This window comes from Podarcis bocagei (genome assembly GCF_964188305.1).
Source record: "Podarcis bocagei genome assembly, chromosome: 13".
NCBI lineage: Eukaryota > Metazoa > Chordata > Lepidosauria > Squamata > Lacertidae > Podarcis > Podarcis bocagei.
Window position 1 is genome coordinate 29,490,622 of NC_138138.1, and position 27,338 is coordinate 29,517,959.

Below are 27,338 nucleotides of genomic sequence, written 5' to 3' on the forward strand. Positions count from 1 at the left end.
CATCTGCTTAAAACATTTTTGTTTAGGCAAGTCTATCCAGACATGTAGATGTTGATGTGTTTTAATGGGTTTTTCTTTCTTTCTTTTTGCTGACCACTAGTTTTAATGCTTTCTAATCACTTGTTTAAAACTGTTCTTATTGATAATTTTAATATTTCTTGTAAGCCGTCTAGAGATTTTGTTACAATCAAGCCATATATAAAATTTGCTGAATCAATCAATCCGCAAGTAAACACAACAAATTGTTAACCCTTTCCTGACACCCCTGAGGGTCAATGACACACTGTGTTTAATGTGGTTCTAGAGTAGAGTCCAAAGACACAGGGGGGCACCACCTTGATGAAACTAAGCAGGTCTGTGCCTGATCAGTTGGGAAGAGTAGACTACCTGAGAACCACATATACACAGCCTTGGGTTCCATGGTAGAAGGCAGACAGGATTTCTTCATTTCTCTTTACTATTACATTTATAGTCCACCCTTCCTCCAAGGAGCTCCAACCAGTGTACACCATTCTCCCTCTTCCTATTTTATCCTGACAACAACACTGCAAGGTAGGTAAGACTAAGGTTAGGCCCAAGGTTGCCCAGTGAGCTTCCTGGCCAAGTGGGGATTAAACTCTGGTCTCCTGAGGTTCTAGACCAGACCTGTGGCCACTACGAAACCCTGACTCTTGTGTGGGAAGAATGCCAAGCACAAGTTGTTCTGTATACTCCAAAGCTAAGCACTTAGGAACAGTGAAGGCAAAACAGCTGGGACTCATCTTCTGCAAACCACCCAAAGATCTACCGGCACATCCCAACCTACCTTCTGCCTACCCCCTGCTCTAGCATAGGAGTGTATTTTTGCACGTCGACACAGCAATAGACAGCTCGCTGCGTTTTGCACCCACTCAAATGTCCAGGTAAGTCTCCTAGCCGTGTCAGGTTATTATACCCGAAAATAGTGTCCTAGCTACTTAGGACGTCAACAAGGCATCTTGGAATCAGGAAAAGTGTTTATTTCATACAGTGAAGAGACAGACACTGTTAGTACGACAGGGAAATAGATTAAGATACCATGGGCAATACCAGGGAAAGTGGGAAGTTGGTGGTGGGCATTTCATAGGGGCGGGAAACCCAGGCTTAAGTTTGGCTACGATACTGCTGCGATGGCATTTACAATTGTTTTGTTAAGGCATACCCATTGGCAGTAATAAAAATCATAGAAAGTACAGACCAAATAATCCAAAACATCCCTGCCCACAAACAATTCTAAAGCAAAGGAAACCTAAACCCCCCACCCCCAGTCCTCAAAAAGACTAAAACGCAGAGCTCACAAACACTGAACTGAGCCAGAGTAAAACAAATACCCCAGAACTGGCTCCATAGGTGGCAACAGAGTGGGAAGATGGGGAGAAAGCTATGCCCCCTCCTGCAAACTAATAGCTTGCTCTTCGCTGGAGCCTCCTGTGAAATGGAAAAGGCTTTCTGTTATTCACTAGTAAGGAGAAAAAAAACACCACATACACTTTTGCCCGACAACACCTAAACAATATAACTAAATCATAAACTAGGAATTAAAAGAAGGCCACAATTCTAATGCATGCTTACTTGAAAGTTAACTCTATCAAAACTAATAGGATTGCAATCGCGTGAGGGGGGCATGGGACATTTACTCCAGGGAAAAACAGGACGGAAGCATGAAAGTGAAATACGCCATTGTTTCTCTTTCACAAATCTTAACATGTGGAACTGTGTTCCCACCACCCAAAATGCACTTTGCCCCTTCTGTCACCCCACAGATGTGGTGCAGATGCTCATAAACGTGTTCAGAAGACTCAGCTGCTCTCAGGAACACCCTTAAGAATGCAAGAACCTAAGAAGAGCCTTCTGGATCAGGCCAATGGCCCATCTAGTCCTGCTCTGTTGTCACAGCGGCCAACAAGATGCCTGTGGGAAACCTGTAGGCAGGATTCAAGCATGAGAGCACTCTCCCCGGCTTTGGTGTCTGGCAACTGGTTTTCAGAATTATTGCTGCCTCCAACTGTGGAGACAAAGCACAGCCGTCATGGCTAGTAGTCATTGACTGCCCCCTCCTCCTGAATGAATTTGTCTAGTCCTCTTTTGAAGCAATCTAGGTTGGTGCCCATCACTGTCTCGTGGGGGTGAGTTCCATAGTTTAACGATGCACTGCGTGGAGAAGTACTTTCTTTTATCTCTCCCAAATCTTCCAACATTCAGCTTCACTAATGTCCACAAGTGGGTGGACATCTGCTCTCTTGTGGGTAGGAGTTTTAACAAATATGAAGCACACCAATCCAAGCCCAATGACTGAACCGGCCTTCGACAACCTGGTGCCTTTTAGATGTGTTGGACTATATAGCTGTCGTCAGCTCAAGCCAGCAGAGCCGTAGTTGGAAACATCTAGAGGACACCAGGTTGGCAGAGGCTGTGAGCCAAGGAGTTCAAATGTACACTTTTAGTGGCCCCAGATCCTGGCATTTAGACACCGTTCTTGAAGCACCACAGGATCATTTTCAAAACGTCTGGTTGGAAAAGCCTGACGCAAAGAATGAGACTGGGGGGCGGGCAGCGGAAGGTTCCTGGACCACTGCTATTTTGCACACGGAACTCAATCACATGCTAGGAAGTTTAGGTTGAGCAATTAATAGTGGATTTAGAGCTCTTGTTCAAGACACTTAAAAAAGGAGAGCCACTTTTTAGCAGTAAGGAAAGTGATGGGAAATGCACTGGAAGGTGTGCAATAATAACTGCTTGATGTTACATCCAAAAAGAAAAAAGAATTAAAATAAATAAAGAAGAAACACTTTCCAGGTTGGGAATGGGAGAGAGAATGGTAATCCATAACATCACATCTATGGCAGCAGAGCTGGTCTGGCCACTATGAGCCAATTTCTGCTTTTCTCCAAGTACTGCTACTACAGAAATGACTGATTTCACCAAAGTCCACAATTGTACCGGGGGGGGGGGGATTAAAAGTGTACCACCAGCAATGATAGTTCTACAATACTGCTGCACAACTTGAAAAATTATCTATATACAAGCTGTTGGGAGGTTGTTGTTTTTTTAAGAAACTTCCATTAGCAAAGTCATAGGCCAGGCATAACACAACAACATGATGGGTGCAGCACAGTGAACTTCAGGCTCTGAAGTCGCACTGAAATCAACAGGCCTTTGGCATCCTTCTATCTGGAGTGCACCCCTCACATGGGAAATGAGACCCTTTCCTGCTCCCCCAGAATCTACCAGTCATAGTTGTACATGAGTCCACAGCAGACATAGGGTATATGCATGCAAAATGTCTAATGAAAGTGACCAATCAAGTGCAAGATCAAAATACTTTTTTCTCCAACATAAACCCAGCAGAATCAGCATATTCCTTCCTTCCAAGATCTGGCAGCTGAGGTCTGCAACAAGAAACACAAGCCAGTTCCCTACTACCTGACTCATGAGGAGTCCTCTTTCTTGGATGGCAGGATTAGAATCAGGCCCTGAGCAGATGGCTCTTCTTTAGAGACCTCTTTATGCCCTACAGGTCTTCCACTCTCCAAATAATGGCTGAATTCTGCCTTCAGAATTTGCACTTATGATAGCAAACAGCACCAAAATTATTTCCCCGCTGTACTCTCTTATACAATGGATTGGCAACAAAATGACTTCTTCACTTTAGTGTTTGTGCGCTGACTTTACCGCTTAATCAAACTCCTGCTGTTTACGAGGATAGGCACAAACACCCATAGGTTTGTGGGGTTTTCTTGGCAGTGGAGAGTTGACCTCTCTGGCTGACAGCGGTTTAGCAGAATAATCAGTGGGCTGCATCCAGCTTAAATAACTTTACACTTTTAGTTTTGCTGGAATCGGTGGGACTTGATACAGTCATGACCAACTTGTCTTACTGATTTCAATGAGCCTACAGCATGACCAAGAGTCCTATCGAATGCTATTCCTCTGTGTTCAATGGGACTTTCTGCAAGATAAGAATATGGCAGATTGCAGCCCAAGAGTCTGGAGTCAACCAATATTATTCTTTTCTTTAACAGTTTGTTGTGTGGCAGAACCTCCACACTTGGGAATAGAGGCTGGCCCATTACGGTGAACAGGGCACTGCCCTACCCATCTCAAGTCTGCCCTCAGCCAGTCCTCCCTGCCTTCTTTCTTACTATGGTGCCGGGGGGGGGGGTACACCGTCTATCAGCAATCCTTAGTCTCTGTGTTGTCCTTGCCCAAGTCAGCAGGGAGAAAGATGGGAACTGGAATTACTTGGCTCTGCCTGTCATTGGCTGTGGCTCCACATTTTATTGATCTTACAGCCCCATGGGCAACAGCTGTAACTACACACATCTAGAATGGGTGTGGGTGTGTGTGGGTCCAGATTTTTAAGCCATGGGTCAGAGGTGACATATTCTTAGAAAACTGTCTTCCCCCACTCCACACACCTGAAAGCTTATTGATAGTCAGGAGGAGGACGTGTTTAAGCCTAGGTGAGGGAAGCAAGCAGTTTCACTTCCAGGAAAAGCTGCCTTCTGGTTGTGATGTATGAGGGAGCAGACCTGAAAACTCTACTCTGGCCCAAAGCGAACTGACTTAGCTTGTGCTTCTCCCTTGAAGAATTAAGGCTCAAATCAGACTCAGGAGCCTCGGCCCTAGTGGAAGGAAAGCCACACAAACTGACCACCCAAGAGGAAGGGAAAGCTATACCAGTCTCAAGTGTGTTGTTGGCAATTACCAGGGATATCCCCATTCAGAAAGGCAAAAGCCTGACTTTGGGGAGATAAACCTCTAAGGCAATTAAAAGGCTGCAACCATCATTTAGGACACGGCAGAACATTCCAAGTATTTTTCTAGCAATTGCAGGGTCTTGGGAATCCCAAACGGAAAAAGTCAACCATCATGTCTGTACTATGCAGAATACTGAACAAATATAGGTTCACCATTTCAGTATTTCCACTGTTTGAGCAGAGAGAAACCAATGTCAGGCTTAATGCAGTTTCAAATTCATAGGAAGCAGAATAAAATAAGAGTTGAAATAGAAGTATGAAACAGCTGCAGTTTTGACCCATCAACCTTAGTATTCTTTCCAATGACTCTTGTGGTTTTTGTTGCGCTACATCATGTTGGCCATTGAGATTCTGATGTACAGATGCTGTTTCTCCCATTTTATATTTAGAAAGAGTTCAGAAAAAGCAGAGGGAAAACAAAAGAGTCTGTGCCTGCATCTTGCTGGCAGTTCCCTTTGTTACGACCAACACAGGCTTCAAAGATTTAGACCTGTCATTAGGCAAACTAGTAAAGGTGTTATAAAGTATTTCTGCTCTTAGCCGAACAAATGGAGAGTTGGCAGGTTTCTGTCGCTCCTTGGCTCCTATTTCTTCCCTCCGCTGAGTTTCAATTTACTTCTTTTGTGTGTGTTCATAAACTCAAACCTTTCTCATGAGATGTTTTGCTCCATACTTGCTGTACTTCTGCACTGCTTCATCACCCTGGATTCCAAAGAGGCCACATCAAAAATGACACATGCAGAGGCCAAAGGCCACATAACTCAAGGCTGTCACATGGGGGAATCCATGTCTTAGGGGGGCCCTGATACAAGACCATGGCTGTGCCCTTGTGCTATGCCTCTGAAGAGCCCGAGTGCCCAGGACCTTCAAAAAACCACACATCAGATTAGTTAAGAGCCACAGACAGCAAACTGGGAGACAAGCAAGACAGTATTTCCTAGGAGCGCAGGCTTAAGCAGAGAAAGTTTTGGGGACTCCAGCTAAGACGTTTGCTGCCTCCGCATCTCTTTCCATATGTTTCAGAGCAGCAAGATATCCGACTTCCTCAAGAATCCCCCAATGTCCCCTTAAATGTCTTCTATAGAGGAAAATCAGCTAACTATATTGTGTGGAAACAGCTGACAGTATCATTTATAACTTCCTCCTCCATTTAAAAAAGCACAAGTAGCTACATTAAAAAACCCAACTAATTTAAGGTTAGTTTTTTTACCCTATCTCTCAACTACAACAGTGTTAGGCTGTGAAATGTATCAGCAGAACTATAGTCTTGTCCAAGGAGAAGAAAACCGTTCCAGATAGGAGATTCAGCCTTACCAGGAGATGCCAAAGATTTGACCTGGGACACTCTGCATACAAGACAGATGCTCTACCACTGAGCTACAGCCCTTCTGAAGGGCGGAGGAGAAACCAACCCAAACAAACCCCAATGAGAACAGAGCATGCTCGGTGGCCACAGAACACCGAGTATCTGTCAGGTGGGGCAATGGGACAGAACACTGGGAGGTGGGGAACAGGATGGAGTACTCTGAAAAGAGGCGTGGCTGGCAGGCAAAAGCACTGTAACATTTTGTTGCAGATCCCGCTTGCAAGATAAAAATACTGCAAAACTAGAGGCACACACTGCCAAGTGCCATGGAAGAGTCATAGACAAGTTCTGAGAATTGGTTCAGAAGCAAACCAATAGCCTTTCCCCCCCAGCTGAAGGGTACTGAAATGCTCAAAGGTCAGGTCCAGTGTTCCTGGTGTCATTTCCTGGGTACTGTGGGCAGATGAGAGTATGATATAAACTGCTTTTTCTTGGCCACGATGGCTGAAATGAAAAGCTGAGGGAAAGGAGGGTGGAAGAGTTAATCTAACTTCATTCCAAGTGAATCACCAGAATGATGCTTTTTTTTTACTCCACAGATTGGCATGTTTACATGCTCCCACATCCGTTGAGATGCTGGAGGTGTGCAAGGGGGAGGTGTGCAAACACCTCAAGTCTAAGCGTTTGTTCAGAGTTTCTTACTTTTGACGCACAGCATATTTCTTGATAGCCAAGTGGAAATTTTAAAAGGGTGGCTTTCATTTGCCATACTGAAGAGAAGGAAAAACACCCACCCCCACATACAGAGGACGTCGGGAAGATTTGACACTGTCCTTCCCGCTCTGAAAGAAGTAGCAGAACAACCTGCAGTTCCAGCATTTAAAATTATCATCATTAGGTCTGCAAATGAACTGAGTGTGAAGTCCACATTGCTTCGGTCTTTGTGTAGACCAGGGACCAATCACTGCTGAATTTGTTATGCTCAATTCTCTCTCAAATCACAGCAGCTAAACACTCAGGTTATTTTATAGCGTGGAGAAAAGACATGGGGAAGGGGGAGGGGAAGAGCCATCCTGACATAAAGACAAACATATGTCCAATACTGGCCATTTCTCACCCCCCGTTTGGATGGATATAGGACCAACCCAGCTGACTAAACTTTATGGGTTCTCTGGTGCCTTACAAGGTGGGAGGCCGCCCCAAACCCTTTCCCGCAGCTGGCACACTTGAAAGGTTTCTCCCCCGAATGTGTGGCACGGTGGCGCTCCAGGTGGGCGTTGCGGGTGAAGCCCTTCCCGCAGTCGCCGCAGGAGAAGGGCTTGTCCCCGCTATGGATGCCTTGGTGGCGCTGGAGATGTGCGCTGCGGGTGAAGCGCTTGCCACAGCGTGTGCAGCGGAAAGGCCTCTCCCCGGTGTGCGTGCCCTGGTGTCGGGTGACGTGGGCGCTGCGTGTGAAAGCTTTGCCGCAAACGCCACACTCGTACGGGCGCTCCCCGGTGTGCGTGCTGTGGTGCCGGGTGAGGTGGGAGTTGCGCCCAAAGGCCTTCCCGCAGTAGGTGCACTTGTAGGGCCTCTCCCCCGAATGGGTCTCCTGGTGCCGCGCCAGGTGGGCGCTCTTGGCAAAGCTTTTCCCACAGTAGCTGCAGCTGAATGGCCGGTCCTCTTCCTGCACCTGCTGCCCGAGGCGCTTCCCGCCCAAGGGGCGCTGGAGCCCGGAATGGGTGGCCATGTGTCGGGTCAGGTGCGAATTGCGCCGGAAGCCTTTCCCGCAGTAGGGGCACGTGTGAGATTTCTCCCCCATGCCAGCGGCTGGTGGTGGTGGTGGTGGTGGTAGTGGCGGCGGTCCGGGGAAGGTACCTCCGTAGGAAAAGGAAGCTCCTGCCTCAGCACACCTCACCTCGGCCTGGCCTGGCCAGCAGTGGTTGAACAGACCTCCTGCCAGCCCAGAGCAATAGGCCTGGCCTATCTCGGGGCTTCTCCCGCAGTAAGCCGTTTTGATAGTTAGGCTATTTTCTTTCTTTATAAGCCTTCTTTCAACCACTTCTCACCTTCTCAGCCTTCTCTTGACTAACAGGTTTTGGACCTTTGCCCACACCACCTGCTCGAGAAACAGAGAAAAAGAGAAGAGGAGAGAGAGAGAGAGAGAGAGAGAAGGAACATATGAGAGTTGTGGCCAAAGCTGAGCAATAGGATGGGAAAGAGAGACAACGTAATGTAGGTCAACAAAGTTTATGAATACTTTTCACCTGCTGCACTCACCACCTTCACCCCCACATAATTTTTTTTAGTGGCTCATGTACTCTTGGGGAAATGTAGTAGATAAAAAGTAGCATTTTACATGTTTTATTACTGCACTATTGATGTGCGTTGCGCACACTGTACCTTTAGATCCAGGGCATTTTAGGCTTGTTGTTAATAACACACTTCCAAAGAAATTGGTTTTTTAAAAAAAATGTCAGATTATACTTTTCAGGTAAGATCGGCCCCCAAATCAGCTTACAAGGAGAATCTACCGATGTAGAATCAGAATTCCATCTTAAAACCATGGCCAGCTGAGACACCGTGGCTTTGACACCAGTCCACAGCCACCTTTTCCTTCCCCACTCATTGTTTCGCTTACCATCAGGCCTGGTGAAGAGTCCCGGAAAACTTGCACACTATGTTGTGATGTTTAATAGTGAATGTGTATTTAGCTCCCTGCCCCATGTAACTTACACTCTACGTTAAATCTTAAATGCTACTCAGAAAAACAAAACAATGGTTCTTGAAGCTGTGTGGGTGTGTATGTGCAGGGCTTTTTTTAAACCTGAGCTCACAGGACCTCAGCTCTGGCACCTCTCAGGTGGGCGCCATTGCCATTCTAAGAGAATAAGGGAGAAGCTCAGGCACCTTTCCCCCCCCCCCTAGAAAAATAGCACTGTGTATGTGTGTGAATATATATATATATGTATGTATGTATGTATGTATGGGGTCCCTTTACCTTTATGTATTTATATACAAAGAGAACAAGCCAAGCATTCCTATAACACCTCAGATACATCATTAGAAAGCCGCACCCACACAGCCTTTTTCTTTTTTTTTTTCATTACAAGCTAAATCGCACAAATCCGATGGGTCTCAATGGGGCTTCCCCCCTCCCCCCGGTAAGTAGTTACAGGATGACCGCCTTCAATCTGCAGGAAAATAAAATAAAAAAAGAATAACCCACAACGAAAATCCCACCCGAGGTTGGGCCGCGCTTAGTCGCGGAAATGGGGCGATTGGGAGAAAGACAATTAAAGGCAGAAAGCAAGGCGGGAGGAGAGAAGCTCCCTGCTGCAAAAAAAGGGGGGAAATAAGGAAAGAGAGAAAACCGGGGGGAATGTGGGGCACGGAACTGGGAGGCGGGAAGCGCCCTCCGGCGCTGGGGGCGCGCGCCGCCCTCCCCGGCTCCGCATCGTGGGCTCCGCCCTCCTCTCCGTCCAAGGCGCTCTCACCGATGCAGCCCCGCGCAGGGATCCCGGAGGTTCGCGCGCCCTTCGGCAGGCGCGTCCGGTGCTCGGGCCCTGGGAGGGAACCAGCCACCCTCGCAGCGTGTGTGGGTGGGTGGGCAGCGGCGGGTCCGGGCACAGGAAAGGACCCCTCGCTGCATCCTGTCCCCCACCCTTCGCTTCGTGTGGCGGCGGCGGCGGCGGCAGCTCCGGCTCGATGGTTTTAACCCTGCTCCAGCCGACGAGGGAGGGAGTTCGCCCGGCTGGGTTGGGAAACAGCAGCAAGCGCAAAGGGAGCGGAGGCACTAAGGATGCGTCAGCATCATTATTAAGAAAAGGCACGACGGCAAGCTCTCGCCGCTCGTTTCCACAGACCCGAGAGGCAGATTTATTTCTTTCCGTTAAAAAAAAGAAAACCCGTTCCGAATGCAGAGGTCGCATTCAGCACCGTTTTGCAAGATTTGCTGCCGTGCGAGTTTCACAGCAAGGGCCTCCCTTGAAGGGCTGTGGTGTTGGTGGTGCGCGCACACACCGTATATTTAAAGTTCATTGCCCTCCCTCCCCCGCAAATAATCCTGGGAAACGTAGGTCGTTCAGGGTGCTGGAAGTTATAGCTCTGTGCGGAATAAACTGCGGTTCCCGGGACTCGTGCGTGTGCTTTAAATGCACGGCGTGGTCGCAGCATCCTTATGCTTTATCCTTATCTTTATCCTTATGCACTTTGAGCGCAGTAAGGTGCATAGTCTTATTAAATCGTTTGATGCGCACAGTTCGGCTTTAGCAACAGTTTTAAATATTGGCTCGGCTCCGATTTGGAAAAGGGGACAGGCGCTTGATAGCTTCCAATTTTACATTATAATACATTTACGAAAGCCCAAGCTTATCCTTTTGGTAGCCTCCTTTGTGCCTCTTCTGCCTCCAGGCAAAACACTGCTCCTTTCCTTGATCCACCCTGCAGACTGCTCCCCCACCAAGAGATTTATGCTTGTCCTTCTCCTCCAATACTCCCTTTGTTCTAGTTTATGGCAGGGTTGATAAGACTGTGAGAAGGGAGGATGAGTCCACTGACCAATGCACTTCAAGAATGATCTAAAACTGCTTTGAAGCTTCACTCCTAGAGCTCAGGGAGTGAGCAGCAGGGCCCCAGAGATATTATCTGTAACATTGATTTAGTGCCCTTTCAGCTTCAGCAACAAACCAGACTGGAGTAAGGGCATGGTTGGCTGCGTTTCTGGAATTTCTGAGTTATAAGTATTTATGGCCTATAAATTAAAATTTCTCCTCTGTCAGAAACCCACACAGATGGAATTTGTCCTGTCCCTGAAATTGTCCTATATGTCCAGTTTTCCATTTCTCATATGACCTATGCAACTCCCTCCCCCTTCAGCTAGGAGCCAGGCCATTGTCTGCTTATGTTTGTTTTTTTTAATCTGTTATTTCTAGTCATTTTGTGTACGATTACTTTTCAGGTAACTCTGTATCTCATGGTCTGAAGGTACATGATGCAGTTTGAAACTTAAATATGGGAGAAGGGCAGACAACAGTGAGGTGCTCTTGAAGACTCACGGTGAGGCTCCTAACTAGCTCTCACATTCCCTCCTAGTTCTCCTCACAAATAAACATATATTACTAATAGGAAGTGTACACAAAACCTTTAGTTGCAATATACTTTCATAGCATATTTTCAATATATTTTCATAGCACTCAAATGAGAAAACTACTGCACCAGCATTTTATGAAGATTCAGCCCCCCTCCCCATCTTTGGAGACTATGTATTCCCTTGTCTCCTATGCTGGAGCATATACCAGTGCATATTTAAAAGAAAATAGCAAAACGACACACATTCCCAATCTAGCAATAAAATTCTCTCACTTGCTCTCTTATTGAATACTAGCTGGAAGAGCCCAGCGTTGCTTGGGAATTCTAACAAGCTAATAAATACTGGGATTTATAAATGAATACTATATTTTCTTAGTTCCTAGTGTTATGCATGCCCACCCTCCCCCAACTAGGGAACACCTGACCAGCCCCAAATCAATTTGGGGGCAGGCCTCATGTTTAATTAGGATTTTAAAAACATGATATGATGAGTAGGGGGGCAAAGGAAGGAGATGCCACACCTCCTCCCCACCCCACCCCGCCTCCCCACCACTCTGCAGAGAGCAGAAGGGTTCAATCTGCTGGGTGTTGTTCTGTTAACATGTTCCCTGTAGTGAGCACCATGGCAAAGCAGACTCCTGCAGCCAAAAGGACTGCAGCATTGGTGGGAGGCTCCTGTACTGCTGATGCACATGCTCATACCTGCTTGCTTTCCCCTCTGTGCCCTCCTGCCCTCCACATTGTTGCCCATGTGTCCTGACTTGTGGTTCAGGCCTCAGGCACACCCACTCCGATCACTACCACTGCCAGCATCGCCTTCTCCAACTCCCAGGCCACTGCTTATCTGGCTGCCATCATCGCTGCTGCTACCACCACATTGTGGGAAGCATCCGTCTGACCTGGACCCAGCTCACTTTCCCTCCTCATCTTCTGAAACTGACTTGTGCATTAGTCATTGCCATGGGGGCCATAACTGATGGTGAGAGACCAACTAACTGACCTGCAGTGGTGGTCCAGTGACTAGGTGGTTCAGTCCTGTTCAGTTTGACTGTGTGTGTGTTCCTTTGCTGGGAATAGACACACACAGGCAAACTGCTGTGTGGGGCTGTTTGAAAGCCCTCTTGAAAACAGCCCCATGCTATTATTGGTAGAAGCTGCCTGTCTCACCTTCTTCTCCCATGACAGACCTGGCTTACTCCAGGCAACCTGACTCAGGGTGATTTGTAGCTGTCTCAACCCAAGTTGGTTGAAGCTCAGATCCAAATCTGGTGCACAGCCATTTTAGTCAACTGTCAAATTTGATTAAAATCACTGCAATTTTGAAAGGTTCAGCCCACCATCTTTATTCAAAATAGCATCCCATGATATCCAAATATAGACCAAAATGTTACCCTCTATCTCAGGAACCATTATGCCAACTTGGGGGGTGATATCTTCAGAGGTGCAGTTTGGAATAGTTTTGTCTGCCATCTTGATTCAAAAGGGGCATGGCAATTTCCAAACACAGACCAAAACCCATCTCCATCTCCATCCTGGGAACCATCACAACAAATTGAGCAATGATATCTTCAAAAGTGTCCAAATCAATGGTGCTTGTAACTGTTTGGTCTTTCATAAACCAAATCCCACTCCTCAATCTTGGGAACTGTCACAGCAAATTGGGTGACAGTATCTTCAGAAGTGCCCAAATTGATGCAGTTTGGAATGATTTGGTCCATTATTCTGATTCAGAATGGCACCTAGTTTCTAAAAGTAGGCAGAAACTAACTCCTCCATCTTGAGAACCATTGTGCCAAGTTGGGTGGGTGATATATCAATAGGTGTATGAATGCATAGAGAACAGACAGACAGACGAACTAACTTGGCAAAATACTTGGTAGAGGGGAAAGAAGGAAGAAAAGGAGATAAAAAGCCCTGCTGTTGTTGTTGTTTAGTCGTTTAGTCGTGTCCGACTCTTCGTGACCCCATGGACCAGAGCACGCCAAAGCTCTATCAAAGCCAGCATCCTGTTCTCACAGCTGGTATTCAGAGACATACTGCCTTCAACAGTGGACATGGTACACAGCCACCCTGACTAATAGGAATTGATAGCATTATATGAATTTTAAAGCCATTAAAATTCTCTACCATTACTACCTCTTGCGGGAGCAAATTCCACAGCTTAACTATGTACTGTGCAAAGAATTACTTCCTTTTACCTGTCCTGAATCATCAAACATTCATTGTATTACCCAGGTTCTAATCTAGTATTAGAAGACAGAAAAACCTTTCTCCAATTTCCCCACACCATGCAAGTTACCAGGAAGATGTAGAAATGTATTTTCAAAGAGTTTTAACAATCAAGTGAAAAGGCAGGGTGACAGTGTTTCTATGGAAAAGAGAAAAGCACAAGCTAATAATCAGTTGTTCCTGATTGCTCTGTTTCAGTGTATTAGCATCTAAATGACCTATTATGTCTTGCCTGGAAAGTCAATGCAGGATTCTTCTAAAGGCTATCCAAAAAAATGTAAAGTTAAGTAGGATAGTTCAGGGAATAAATGTAATAAATAAAACTTGGGAAATCCTTCATTGTTATTCACTGATGAGAGATCAATGGAGCCACTAAAGCACTGGGCTGTGAATGAATGTGTAAGAAAGTATGTACTTGAGAGTCATTGTCCGGGGGGGGGGGGGTCCACTTCAGACTCCATTGTATGTTTTCAAAATTTTGGCAGCAGAATCCAAGGCATGTCTACTCAGGAGTAAGTCCCCTTTAGTTCATTGAGGCTAATTCCTATGTAATTGGGCATAGGGTTGCAGCCTTACTGAGTAATTACTTGGGAAGAGTGACTGGGAAATGAAATGCAGCGGTAGTTGTATTTTATGATGTCTGAATCAGTTAAACAAATGCTGTGATCCTCTTCAGGTTTATACATGCCCTTCAAAACAGATAGCTGCTAGATTATTTCAGAGAGAGGCTCAAGCTTGGATTTTGACAAATCTGTGTGGGAAAAAGATGAATAACTGTAGGAAAATTGCTGGGACTCTCATGGTGTGTGTCTGATACTGGAACCTGGAATAGGGTCATCATGTGAGGATGGTATTGTATTTGAAGGAATATTGGAGTCACCAGACTAGTTACAAAGTAGCAACGAGAGACTCAGATTCAAAGCCCCCCATTATTGGGGTTACTTGGGGCTAGTCATTATCTGTTAGTTTTGCATACTTTACAATAATAATAATAATTTCATTATTTGTACCCCGCCCATGTGACTGGTTTGCCCCAGCCACAACAGAGTGGCTGTGATCATAAAACAGACGCATGGAAAACCATGTACTCTTCCTGGAGGAAAAGCAGGATATACTGTAAATGTATTAAACAGGTTAGGTACTCTTAACAAAAACAAATAAAAGATAAAAAGATAGAATAATATATTGGAATGTGTCCTTTATTTGAATGGCTATCTGGTCCAAACCTAGTTTAAAGATTAAAAAACCCATTAAGGACAGTAAAGATCTTGAAGTTGCCCATCAGAATTTAGCACCTGGGCAGCCAACAAAGCAAGCACACAGGTTACTTGATCCGAGTCTGCCACTATGGTCTCCCCCCCCCCCAGTTCCCCATCTATGCATATAAATCAGCATAAGCAAATTTTATGCAAATCTCTTTTTTTCTGCCAGTGTATTTGCATGTTTTTGGTGTTAGATAAGTGGCCACCTTAACGTGGAAGCTAGGTGGCTCAAATTAATGTTGGCCTAGCCTTCATAAGCAATAGCTGAGATGGAAAACTACAAAAAAATATAAAAAATTATTGTGACCAAGCTTCCAGTCACCAGAGTCCCCATCATGAGACACACAAAGTGTTATCTTCATTTCATATATCTAATAAAGTGAGTTCTAGTCTTGAAGGCTTATGCTATTACCTACAATATATTTACTGAACTAGGCTTCATGGGAAGGGGGGAAGGGAGGGGTAGCTGCCCCCATAAGCAATAAAAATACAGATCTGAAGTTCTTCCCCCCCCATCCTGGCCACGCCCATGCTAGGTTTTAAGGTGCTGCAAGAATTTTTTTTTTAAAGAAAAACATGTTACTGGCTTCAATCGTACGGTATTAGGGCGAGATGTGTGTAGCAATACTTGCCAGCCGTTAGTGGTGACAGAGACTGGCTAGTGTTTTAGGAGACATTTGTGAATCCGGAGTTACTCCCCATTATCTTTGAAAAATAAATTATCCAGTTCATTGGGCTGCGAAGGGGTTGGGGGTGTGTGATATCGGTGTCACTTCAGTGTCACTCCGAAGCAGCTACTCCAGAATTACCCTGACCTGCCTGCTTCGCTTCAGCCATTTAATGCTTTAAAGGGAAGCCTCTGTTCGGGCTTCAACATGGAGGATGAAAGGGATTCGGCTAAGCAAAGGGGCGGGGAGGCGGAACAAAAAGGATTGGCTGCTCCCAGACTTTGCTTCTTCGCAACTGGCTCTTCGCATGTCAATCCAAAGCCCATCCCCGCCTCTCCCGACCAGCTCCAGAGACTTCGCGGTTGCCATGGTTTCAGCCTCTTAAATCTCCCTTAGCCCGCCCCGCTCAGGGAGAGGGCGGGGCCTGAGCAGACAGCATTCCAAGCCTTGATTTATTCGCTCCAATAAAACAGATCGGTGAAGCTGAGGTGCGCGGGGTGGACGGGGGGGGGGTGCACAATTGTGAAGCGTACCGGATTTTGATTGGACGGCTATTTATTCCCTCCTTGTTTCTTGGAGGAGGAGGAGGAGGCGGAAAGAGGGCGGGCAGTTTACCAGTTGGCCGGTTTTAAGCATCGATCAAAGATTCCGATTGGCCTTGGAAGATTGTCTAGCTCCGCCCCTGAAAAAAAAGAAGCCTGGAAGGCGCGCGTAACGGGGCTTGTATCCCTGGCCTTCCCTCCCCCCCGCAACTCCTGAAAACTACCCGTCGTTCACTCGGCCGAGTGGGCGGAGCTTCAGGAGGAGGAGGAAGGAGGGAGAGAGAGCGAAGGCAAGAGCGAGCTGTAACGCAGCCAGGCCTCTTGTCTGTCTCTCTGTTCGCTGCGCGCGCCGCTCCCCTTGTCTTTCTCTCTCTCTCGCAGCGCGTGCGGGGAACAGGCAGGGCCCCAGCGGGTGGCGGAGCGTCTCCTTCTCGAGGCCGCCAGCGCCGCGCCCCCCCCCCCGCCAGCCTCCCACGAGGCCCAGCTTCTTCGCGCGCGGGCGCGTGTGTGCGGCTGCTGCTGCTTCTCCTGCTCCTCCTGCTCCTCCTCTCGGTGCAATGTCTGCTCCTGCGACGGCCCCTGCCCCTGCGGAAGCTGCTGGCGGAGGCGGCGCTGGGGACAAGCAGCGCTCTTCCACCGCCGCCGCCCCGCTCAACGTGGAAGGCATCGACCTGCTGGAGAAATGCGGCGTGTGCCGGGAGAGGCTGCGCTCCGAGCGGGACCCGCGCCTCCTGCCTTGCCTCCACACCGTCTGCAAGGAGTGCATGAAGGTCGAGCCCGCCGCCGCCGCTGCAGCAGCCGGCGGCAACAACAAGGATGGCCAAGGTGAGGCTGGCGGGGAAGAAGCGGGCGGCGGGGGAGAAGGAGCCCCTCCTGGCAGGGGTCGAGGCTGAGGAAGCTTGCGACGGAATGGGAGGCGGGTGCAAAAGACGTTGGCTTCTTATCCCATCCCCTTTCTCCCTTTATCGGGGGGCCCCCCGCTATGGTGTGGGAGGGAACGACCTTGTTTAATCCTCGTGCTCGCTAGCTCGATTTAAATATATATATATTGCAAGAAGTGGCCTTGGGAGAGTGCGCGGGGGGGGGTCAGGCGTGCTGGTATAAATGGGAGTAAAAATGGAGGAGGAGGCGTGAGAGAAAAAGGTGCATGAGAGGAATGCCTTGTTTTGTACACGTTCCCCGCTCAAGAGCATATTTTGGGGTGGGGGTCGTGAGCAGGAGGAAGCGAGGGGGAGTGGAGGAAGGGACGTTGTGGAGGAGGAGGAGGATGCGTGTATGGCGGCGGCGGAGGTGCAGCGAGGGAGGCGTGGCCACGTGCATTCCGACGAGGGGGGCAGCGACGCGTATCGCGAGAAGTGCAGCTGCTGGTCTGCCTTTTTTATGAGGTGGGGGAAGCGACGGGTCCTTATCTCCCCTCCTCGCCATTCCCGCCTTTTCCAGGCCCGCCCTGGTTGCGTTGAGCATTCCCACAAGGAATTTCTGCCTCCTTATCAAGGATTTGTGGGAGGGAGAGGAAGGGAATTGTAACAGATGTTGGAAGCGTAACTTTTTGTTTTATGCATACAGTACTTAAGGCGCCTCGTTACAAGGGGGAACGTTCTGTGGAGCGGAATTTAATTCCCTGAGTTGAATAGGGTACGCCCACCAAAAAAAGAAAGCATATGAGACTTCAGTCAAAGTTGGTGAGAGAACATATGGGAAAGCATGCATAGGAGGAGTACACTACAATGGGTTCAGAAACATCTCTAAATGGGTTAATCAAAAAGGCAGCATGCTTGCTGTTGATTTCCCTAAGAAGAGTTTTTGCACTCCAAAAGCTTGCTGCTCAACACTGTCGAGCCAGTACTGTATGGTCATTGTTCTAGAACGTAATTCATGTGATAATTGTTTCTTCCACATTAGTGAAAGTAAACCGAAGTTATATGCCAAGCTAAGATATGTGTTTTTTCTTGACCCATGCTTATATTCCCAGTTCTTGATAGAATCTGCATACCCCAAGTATATTTAGGTCATTTCACTCTAGCACTAAATGAAGGTGTCCAGGTATTGGTCATGGCTTCTCAGTTCCAAGCAGCCTTAAATTAAGTTGATTATTTTGATCCTTTCAGTTTCAGGCCTGGATATTGGATTGGAAACAGCCTCAGTCACCTGGGAGGAGAAGGGGTGCCTGCTGTTAGTTTTCCTGGACCTATTCATACCACTGACTGGGGTATCCTTCCTGGTCATTTGCCTGAATTAGGCTGGGAGGGGCACTGTTTTACAATAGTGCTATGGTTGTTGGCTTTTTTTAATGTTATAATCTGCTTTAGGCCTCCTAGTTCCAGAAAAGTGGCATATATTTTTTTTTAAAAAAAAATAGAAATAATTTTTTTCTCTGGCATTGGACAGATGTTTTGGACTACATCTTGGGCTAGTGGAGCAAAGGTTTCTTTAAAGGCTTGTCTCTGGCCTTGAACTTCTTGGGATGGGGAACATTTTGTTTCCCTCCATCCAACCTCATTCTGTAACATCAACATAGCCAAGTGTTTATGGTTAGCTGCTTGGTTTGTTAATATTTTTTGTTTCCTGTAAATTCTTTTTAAAATACTTTTATTAGTTTCCAAGTACAATTCAACAATAGCCTCATTATAACAATACCAATTTATAAATACAATTATTAATACCAATTGTTCAAATGTGTTTTTCTTTCCCCCAGTTGTTGCTGTTATCCATCATGCCTTGGGAGAAGCTGATATCCCATTGTTCCAGAAATTTCTCCCTTGCTCGTCATTTTGCCACTTTTAACAGCTGCAAAAATCACTGTGTCCCAATAAATAACCTGTTTTCTCCATTTCCCCTCTCAGCCTGGGAAGAAGAGTGGTCTGTCGAACTGCAGATGACTCAGTAATGAATCTTATCAGTTCCTTGGCAAGTTCGCGGATTTCTTTCATTTTTCATCCTTCCTTTCAACTGAAGATAAATGAGCATTTATGCTTCCAGTTAAATTCCAAGTCCTCTTAGCGTTATTTAGTTCACTCACTAAATAATAAAGGGGAAGGGCCAGCTCTAATTTTCCATCATAAACCTTTTGCAAAATAGAGCTTTCCCCCCTTTTATTAACTCACAAAGTTCAGTTTAATGTTATATTCCATATCTTCAGTCCTCACTTGTACAAATATAATTTGAACTAAACATTCAGAGGAAGGTTGCCAAATCATAAATGTAGAGAAGAAAACTTTAAATAAAGAAACCATAGGCTCCCCTCCCCCCACACAGTCTTTTGCACCAAATGAAGTTTTATATCGAATTCAAATCTTAAAGTCCTTGCAGTTGTTTCCGTTCCAGAGTTTGTGATCTCACTTCTTGTAGCACGTGCCTGTACTTTAGTCCAATTAAACACTAATTAACAGGAGAACCTCTGCTTCATAATGGCGGTTTTGGAGGGCTTTTTTGCAGGCGAAGTGCTTTTGCACTCAGCTGCTTGGTCTATCAGGCAGCCTATGCATTCTACTCCTACCTACTCCCACTTCTTCTGGCATGAAGAGGGGGACTTCTGGAAGAGATCAGGGTTTCTTTGAATTGCCTTGTGATGTGGACAAGATGATGTAGGAATTTGTGGTGAAATAAGCCTAAAATGTGCCCCAGTACCTTTCTTCAGGGATCCTACTGCTTGTGAAGATGTGTGTTTCTTGATTCCACAGGAGTTCCACCTGCCAGCTGAACAAGCAAATTAAGATAATGTTAGTTTATTAAGTTATGATTACTACATACAAAAGAATAAGCAATATATGCAAAGTTACTGGTTTTTATATGTAATGAACTTTTAGGACAGGTGATTTCCGATAGTGTCTTGGCCCAAATCCAGGTTCACGTATGGGTTCAGTTCTTCGTCTTTTCTTCATTTGCTGAAAGCTCTGCCCAATAAATCTGTTCAGATATGAGAGTGCCTTTTCTGAAAGTTTTCTTAAATCAAGTCTTCCTGTGGTGGTAACTTCTGCCCTATTCATTTCTTTGAAAAGAAAACAATGTCTCTCCCTCTCCTTGGTTCTTCTTTTTTCTTAGACATTTGTCAGACTGTGATGCTAAAAACCTCTTATTTTTTGCGTCAGCTCTTTATTTAATGGTCTGGCCTAAGCATACTTTTAAGTACTGTATTTTTTGCTCTATAATACGCACCAGACCACAAGACGCACCTAGTTTTTGGAGGAGGAAAACAAGAAAAAAAAATATTCTGAGTCTCAGAAGCCAGAACAGCAAGAGGGATCAGTGCTCAGTGAAAGCAGTGTAGCTGCGCAGCCTGCATTCGCTCCATAAGATGCGCACACATTTCCCCTTACTTTTTAGGAGGGAAAAAGTGAGTCTTATAGAGCAAAAAATACGGTATGTGCCAAGTGGCGTTTAAGCTATTTATTTGATTTCAAACTGCTTTTAGTTATGATTTTGCCTAGCCCTTAGAGTAACCCTCTGTTTATCCAAAGTTTACCCAAAGTTTTGATCGGCCTTATTATGTGAGTATGTACATCTTATTCTGATGCTGGAATAAGACAAATAATGGAAGCTATCTGCTTTGTTTTTTCGTCTTCTCCAAAATAGAACAGGAGTGAGAGGATTCCTTTGCCCAGATGTCCTCTGGTGAGAATGCAGGAGTGGGCTGGAGCCTTGTCTGCTTACGCAAGGGAAGCATACCCCCTTAAGTAAACAAACCTCCCTCTGAGAAATCTCAGCCTTTCTTCCAAGTCCTCTGATAGTTCTGGAGGAAAAATGCAAAGACTTCTCTTACTCACAGAACACTTTGGATAGCTTGCTTTGCTTCTTTCTTAGATCCCTCTGGCAAACAAGAGAAACCAGAGTGAGAGGTGAGATCTTTCAGGATGCTTTGGTCAAGGAAAAGAAACATCTAGAGGTTTCTGTCCTCAAACTCTCAGCAAACAAAGATTTATTACTCTTGTGCATTTTTATTCTGCCATCCTATCACTGGTGCACAGTGGCAGCCAGACAAGCTTTCTTAGCGGTGGCCCTCCCTGTTGTGCGTGCAAATACACATAAGCAACTTTAGGATTGCATTCCTTGAGGGCACATCTTGGAGTAGAAAAGGAAGAATTCAAATCCCCCTAAACCATAAACAGTGGTGCAGTAATTTTGATGCTGGGCTTAATGGTCTTAAGGGGTCCTTCGCTCATTAGTCAAGTGTATTACTTCATTCACTCTAAAATGTGGTAAGCTAGCTCAGATGCATTTGGGAGTGGGACCCACCTTCCGCCCCAGAGTCCTTTCCTGACAGCTTTAATACCTCATATACTTTTTTGGGAGGAGGCAGACCTTCAAAGCAGCAGCTGGATACTCCTAGGAAACTAGGCAATTGAAAATTATTTTACCTTGAGTGCTCTTCTTTTTTGCATGATAATTTTTTATTGATATTTATACATATATACATATAAACCTATACAAGGTCCAATACTTAAGTTACACATAATATATCCATTCCATGAATCATAAGTACATTTGTTTTAGGCTCTGCTGAGCCTTGGACTTCCTTCCACTCCTTTGGTAAGTATCGAATAGACTCTATAGTCACGTATTTTATCTCTTTTACATAGTAGCCTTTTACTGTTAGAGTTATTCCAGACCCGCCAGTGTCGTTTAAATTTTGGTCCCAATATATATCCAGTATTTAATCCAGTTGTCGTGAAATTTCAGAACAGAGTGCTCTTCTTTTTCTTGACTTGAAATGCAGCTGATCTAAATGAAGAGTGGGGGGAGTTAATTGATTTCTGTCTTTTACTGATTCACAAAAGGAAGGGTTTGATTTGCCTTTGATATGATCCTTCTGCCACCAGTGCAGCTTCAGTGAAGATGGAACTGAATTTAATTCTTGAGTAGAATGTTTGCCAAGTTGACCTTGAATTGTGAAAGCAGAAACCACCAGTTACTCCCTCTGATAATCTGCAGCAGTCTGGGAGCTAGACCTCTTTTCTTCTCTCCCACATAGTCCCCCCCCCCCCGCCAAAAGAAACCAGCTATTGAATTGCAATTGGTGGGAAATGGTGGGGAAACGTTAGCAAAAGTTAGCATTTTAACTGGTTTACCTCTGGTCTTTATACATTTGTGATCTCTATGCTAATGTTTTCTCTCTCCACATTTGTTTACAAACCTGGCAAACTGGGAAAGCATTGCATACATCTAGTCCCTGAAAGCTTTTGACATAATAAATTTGATAGTCTTTCAAGTACTACAAGTCCTTAGTTTTCTTTTTGCTACAAGAGACTAAAACAGTTACTCCAAAAGCTAGAATGTTAGCAGTTTCCTGCTGCTTATCCAAAAGAAGATGAGCAGCAATTTTCGGCTTTGTTTATGAGAGTAAAGAACAGTGCTTTCTCTAAATAGGGGCCTGTTTATGTTGTGTGTTGTTAAAACTTGTATGTGGCACTGTTTTCTGATTGAGGAAGGGAGAGTATATTAGTACTGCTCTGTTTACTATAGAATTGGTAGTTCTTTTAAAGATGGAGAATTCTTAATTTTGTATCTATCCAGGATTCAAATAGTTCAGATGTATGGGAGCATAACGTTACTGTTTGCTCCTAAATACCATGCTCATGTTAACAGCTGTGTGCTTCATTACCTAAATGCTTTTTGGCTTGTATTTGAATCAGCTGTGACTGAAACCCTTTCAGCTTGCTTTGGGAGCTATTGAAAAATTGGTTATTTGGGGAAATGGAGCCAGAGAACTTTCAAATCTGATCTTCCCCATTGGGAAATGATGTTTCTGAGTGTAGTTGGGAGCATCATTCCCACACTAGTAAGATTTTTACCCTTCTGGTTAACACTCTTCCTGTAGGTTTCTCATTCCTCTGGAACAGGTTTGTGGGGAAATTGGCTGGGAAGGCCAGGCAGCTATTGGAGAAACAGCTACATTTTGAATTGACCTGAATTCAGAGGTGTCTTAGTTCAAAATAGGGGGGGACTCAACTCAATTTGTGCCTCCCCCTGTCCCCAGTTTGAAGCTAAAGCTGCAACAAATGAGTCTATACAGTGGTGCCTCGGGTTCCGCTAACCCAGAAATAGTACCTCGGGTTAAGAACTTTGCTTCAGGATGAGAACAGAAATCGTGTGGCGGCAGCGGCGGAAGGCCCCATTAGCTAAAGTGGTGCTTCAGGTTAAGAACAGTTTCAGGTTAAGAACAGATCTCCAGAACAAATTAAGTTCTTAACCCGTGGTACCATTGTATATGAAAACCAAGGTTAGAGTGGTCTTTAAAATGTCATCACAGAATCCCTTTTTTGCCTGCCTTTGGCCCAGATGCTGGGTGCTTGCCTCTTCATCCTCCAGGCCAGGAACGGGGAACCTGTAACCCTCCATATGTTGTTTGACTCATCTCTCATTGGTCCTACTGTTTGGGGCTGAAGGGAATTGAGATCCTACAAAATTTGGAGGGGCATAAGTTTCCCATCCTAGCTCTAGGAGGTAAGAGTTTCTTAAGAAAAGTCTGGACTAGGAGGTACCTTCCACTTCCACTCTCCCGGTCTCTCTCCTGCCTCCACAATTTATTGTTATAGGGTCCGGGCTTAGTTGAAGGAGAAAACCTAATTTTCCTTGCCTTGAATCTATTTTGTAGCTTAGCGTATGTGCATGAATGTTAGCTAACTACTTTCAGGAGAAGTATGCTTATAGATAGTAACTATGTAGTAATCAGAATTCTGATGAACTAGTAGATTTTCTGAACTAGTCCCTAGATGTTGTTGGACTACAGCTCCCACCATTCCTAGCCAGCAGGACCAGTGGTCAAGGATGATGGGGAGTTGTAGTTAAGATGGGGACCCAAGGTCAAGAAAGGTGAGCTGGAGGAATGCAAGTAATCAGCAGGGTCGAATGACTGCTAATCTCAGAAGAATGGAATCTGTTGCAGAGGAGTTAAGTTAATGAATGAGACGTTAATTAACTTTTAATTAATAAGAATGGATGTGAAGGACTTTGAAAATTCCTGATTGGCTTCAGTTTGCCTCAGTGCGTTGTGATTGCTGTAATCTTGTTGTAGTCATATGATTGGCTAATAGTAGTACATACAGAAATGCTTAAGAATGCTGTCTTCTCATACAATGAGCAGTCGGAGACTGTCATCATGTGCGCTCATCACAATAAGGTCTAGCTTCATTTAAAGCCTGCATCTGGCTTTCCTTTGGTGACCCCAGGCAAACGGATTCCTAATCCCCCCCCCATCATACTATGATTTTAGTTCTAAACGGTTTTGTCTTCCCAGCTAATTATTATTTCTGCATTTCTGCCAATGTGGTAGGATGATTGCAGCACTGGAGTGGGAAGACTTGGGCTCAAATCTCTCTACCTGCCTATGAAGATGATTGAGGGACCTTGAGATGGATATTCTCTCTTCCTAACCTGCGTCTCAGGGTGGTTGTGAGAATAAAATGAGGGGTTGACACACACGTACAATAGCACGAGCTTCTTGGAGTAAGATGGGATAAAAATGTAATTTAAGTGAAGCTTTTAAAAAGGTACCTTAAAACGTCTAGGACAGATAGTTTACAAGCTTGGCTTTCATTTCTCAGAAATGGGGAGCAGCCATTGCCTCTTCATCCCAGAATCCTTGGTGGGTAACCTGATACCCTTAACACCTGGGAGGGATTTGCTTATCCTGCAATCTTCATCTTGGAAATGAGCCTACAAGCTGACCCCATGGCTACAATAGGCTGTTTAATTTTTCTACCTTATACCCTTGTGCAAATTAATTGAAATAAAGCATGTTTTCTATTTTACTCGTAATCCTGTACTCAAAACAAACACGGAAAGTCAGTTTTAATAATGCAATCGTTATGTCAGCAGCTACTGTATTGCATCAGACTGTAGAATTCTGTCCAACCACTGTAGTATATGATGCAATCATTACGTCAGCAGCTACAGTATTTCAGCTTTTAGAAACCTGACCAGATGTGATTCAACCGCTGTTCGAGATGGATGTGACACCTAGGAAACGTATGAAGATTGTAACTCTGCACGAACACACAGCTAAGACGTATCGAGAGATTGCTTCAGTAGTTGGTGTGAGTTTAGCAACTGTCAGCCGTGTCATCAAGTTGAAGCAGGAAACCGGATCGGTTTCTCCTAAACGTAAAGGAAAGTGTGGTCGTAAGAAGAAAACAACTCCTAGAGATGATGCTTACTTGCTTAGACAAAGCAAAAAGGGTCCCCACAAGACGAGTGATGCATTGAATATGGATTTGAAGGAGAAAGGAATTAAAATCAGTTTCTCTACAATTCACAGACGCCTTATTGTGCTCAAACAAAAAGCCAGAAGACCAGTCAATAAACAGCTTTTAACCAAAAAAATGAAAGAAAAGTGGTATAAACGGGCAAAAAAGTACAAGGAATGGATGAAAGACCAGTGGAGAAAAGTCCTCTTCACCGGCGAAAGCCATTTCTTTGTACAGGGTCAGCGAAGTCCGCATGTTCGAAGCTCACAGGGAGAGAAGCTTCATGGTTGCCACATTGGACCTAGCCTCCTGTCACACATCGAAAGTGGTGAAGAAATTCACGGCAGAGTAGCAAATACAGGTGCTTGATTGGCCATGGAATTCCCCGGATGTAAATCCTACTAAATTCATTGTTTGTTTCAATTAATTTGCACAAGGTATATATTTCACTTGTTTCTTCCCAGCTCCTGCTTTGTGTAATATCTTGCCGAATGAAGAGTTCCAGACAACTCTAGCATTCTGTAGTTTTGTGACATTTTGTAAAGTACTGGTCAGCTGCAGTTTGTAAACATTTCTGAATGTTCCCTAGTGTGATAGTTCCATGAAAACAGGAAACAAGTGCATGAGGGGGAAGGCTGGGCTAGAAATTGGAGTCTAATTTTTATATTTGCAGGCTTTTGGTGTTTTGTTTTGTTTTATTTGCACGAGGCAACATTCAAAAGCCATATCCCTCACCTACAACCTGAAATGATACAGTTTCTCTTCTGCCTCATTCTCCATATTTCAGGCGCAGTAGAACATGCTTTTGGGGTTTGTAGTAAAAGAACCCTAAATGTTCAGGACTGCACAAGATCACCAAGTCAACATTTAACTTTCTATTTACACTTCATACTAGAGAAATGGAAATATTTGTAAAATATTTTAATATCTTAAGTGCTTTAAGATCAACAAAGTTCTTGTGACACTTTATGCCTTAAGAATAGTTTATTATAACATTAAGTTTTCATGGATATCAGTAGACTTCATCAGACACATGGAGCGTTATCCATAGTTTCTGGTATATACATATGGTTTGGAGTGGAATTGTAACTGGTGAGTTTAGAGGGCATTAAATGCAGAAACTCAGAAAACACTTTCAAATTGTATGTATAAAGCAGGATGTTTCGGGCACATGGTGAAATGGACTGTAATCCATGAATGCTTGTGCCACTATTAGTTCATTAATCTTTAAGCTGCCAAAAGGTGGTTCTTTCATTTTGCTGCAACAGTATGGCACAGCTATCCCCCAAGGAAAATGCTTTTAGGAACGGAGTGCGGAACTTTGGGCCTTCCAGATGTTATATGACTACAACTCCATCCCTATTTGCCGAGGTTTACTGTGAGTTGCAGTTGTCCATTGGCTCCAGTTAGCATTAGGAGAATGTTTAGTGGTGGTGGTCCAGAGATGATGTTGTAGTTCTGCAACATCTTGTTGGGTAACAAGTTATGCAGAACTCTCTTCAAAAATGAAACAAGACTCTTGTGAAATGTGCCTTTGTTCCCTGAGCTTTCTCTGTTCCTAAAGGAAATGCCAAGGTTTTCATGTAGGGGGGTTTCCTTATCACCCAGCCATTCTTTCTCCCTGTAGTTTAAGGGCAACTTTGTGTTCCTTTAAGTGTGTGAAGATTGATGACTCCCATCTCAACCCCATGAGTTTCCTGAAAAGTGGAGAGAAAGGAGATAAGGGCTTTCCATTAAGAATTGCTGACGCCTTGCTTTGTAAAGCAAATGAAGACAAGATGGGGGAATTTAGCTGAAGATGAGGATATCTTTAGCCAGGGCTCCCATTCAGCTGGAGTAAATGATGTGGACAAAAGACTTTGGAATGGTCTTCACTAGCAAAACACAGAACCAGTTAAATTGAAAAGCAGCCTACAAGAGTTGTTTCCTTCTAGCAAAAGTCAAAACCAAACCAAACCAAACCCCTTCTACTCAATTAGAGAGGGCAATTTGACAAAACCCTGTGTCTTTATAAATGTGTGAACAACTTGTGCTTCAGAGAATTTATTTGGTTCTTTTTCAGTTTGTGGTATATGGATGGTTATAACCAGCCATAGCAAAACAGAAGTACCAACCTTCTTATTTGGCAGGGCTTTGTGTACAAGACAGGGAAAAGGGGGTAATATACCATTGGTGGGCTAAAATTGTATTTTAGCACATGCCTTCTTAAATAGCTTATTTTTCTGGGGTGGTTGTGGTGGTGTTGCACATACCATTTGAACAAAATATTTTTTTTGTCCTGCACTAGCTAATTGACTTACG

General features: G+C 44.9%; 1 protein-coding gene and 1 long non-coding RNA gene across 4 annotated transcripts in view; one reads left to right on the forward strand and one right to left on the reverse strand.

The window, feature by feature from the left end:
- Positions 1-977: 977 nt before the first annotated feature.
- Positions 978-10,888, reverse strand: LOC308570599. Its single transcript, XR_014001202.1, has 2 exons — positions 9,561-10,888; positions 978-8,182 (listed from the first exon to the last, which is right to left on the reverse strand). It is a non-coding gene; the product is annotated as an uncharacterized lncRNA (long non-coding RNA).
- A 5,204-nt stretch (positions 10,889-16,092) lies between these two features.
- TRIM28 (tripartite motif containing 28) overlaps positions 16,093-27,338 on the forward strand; it is a 32,893-nt gene continuing 21,647 nt past the window's right edge. Inside the window, exon 1 of one of the 3 annotated variants that reach the window (XM_081165298.1) lies at positions 16,093-16,680. In XM_081165298.1, the coding sequence (XP_081021424.1) occupies positions 16,413-16,680 (268 nt within the window). In that variant the 5' untranslated portion in view covers positions 16,093-16,412. The remainder of the gene's footprint in view (positions 16,681-27,338) is intronic. The other 2 variants (XM_081165297.1, XM_081165299.1) reach the window with 2 other exon arrangements.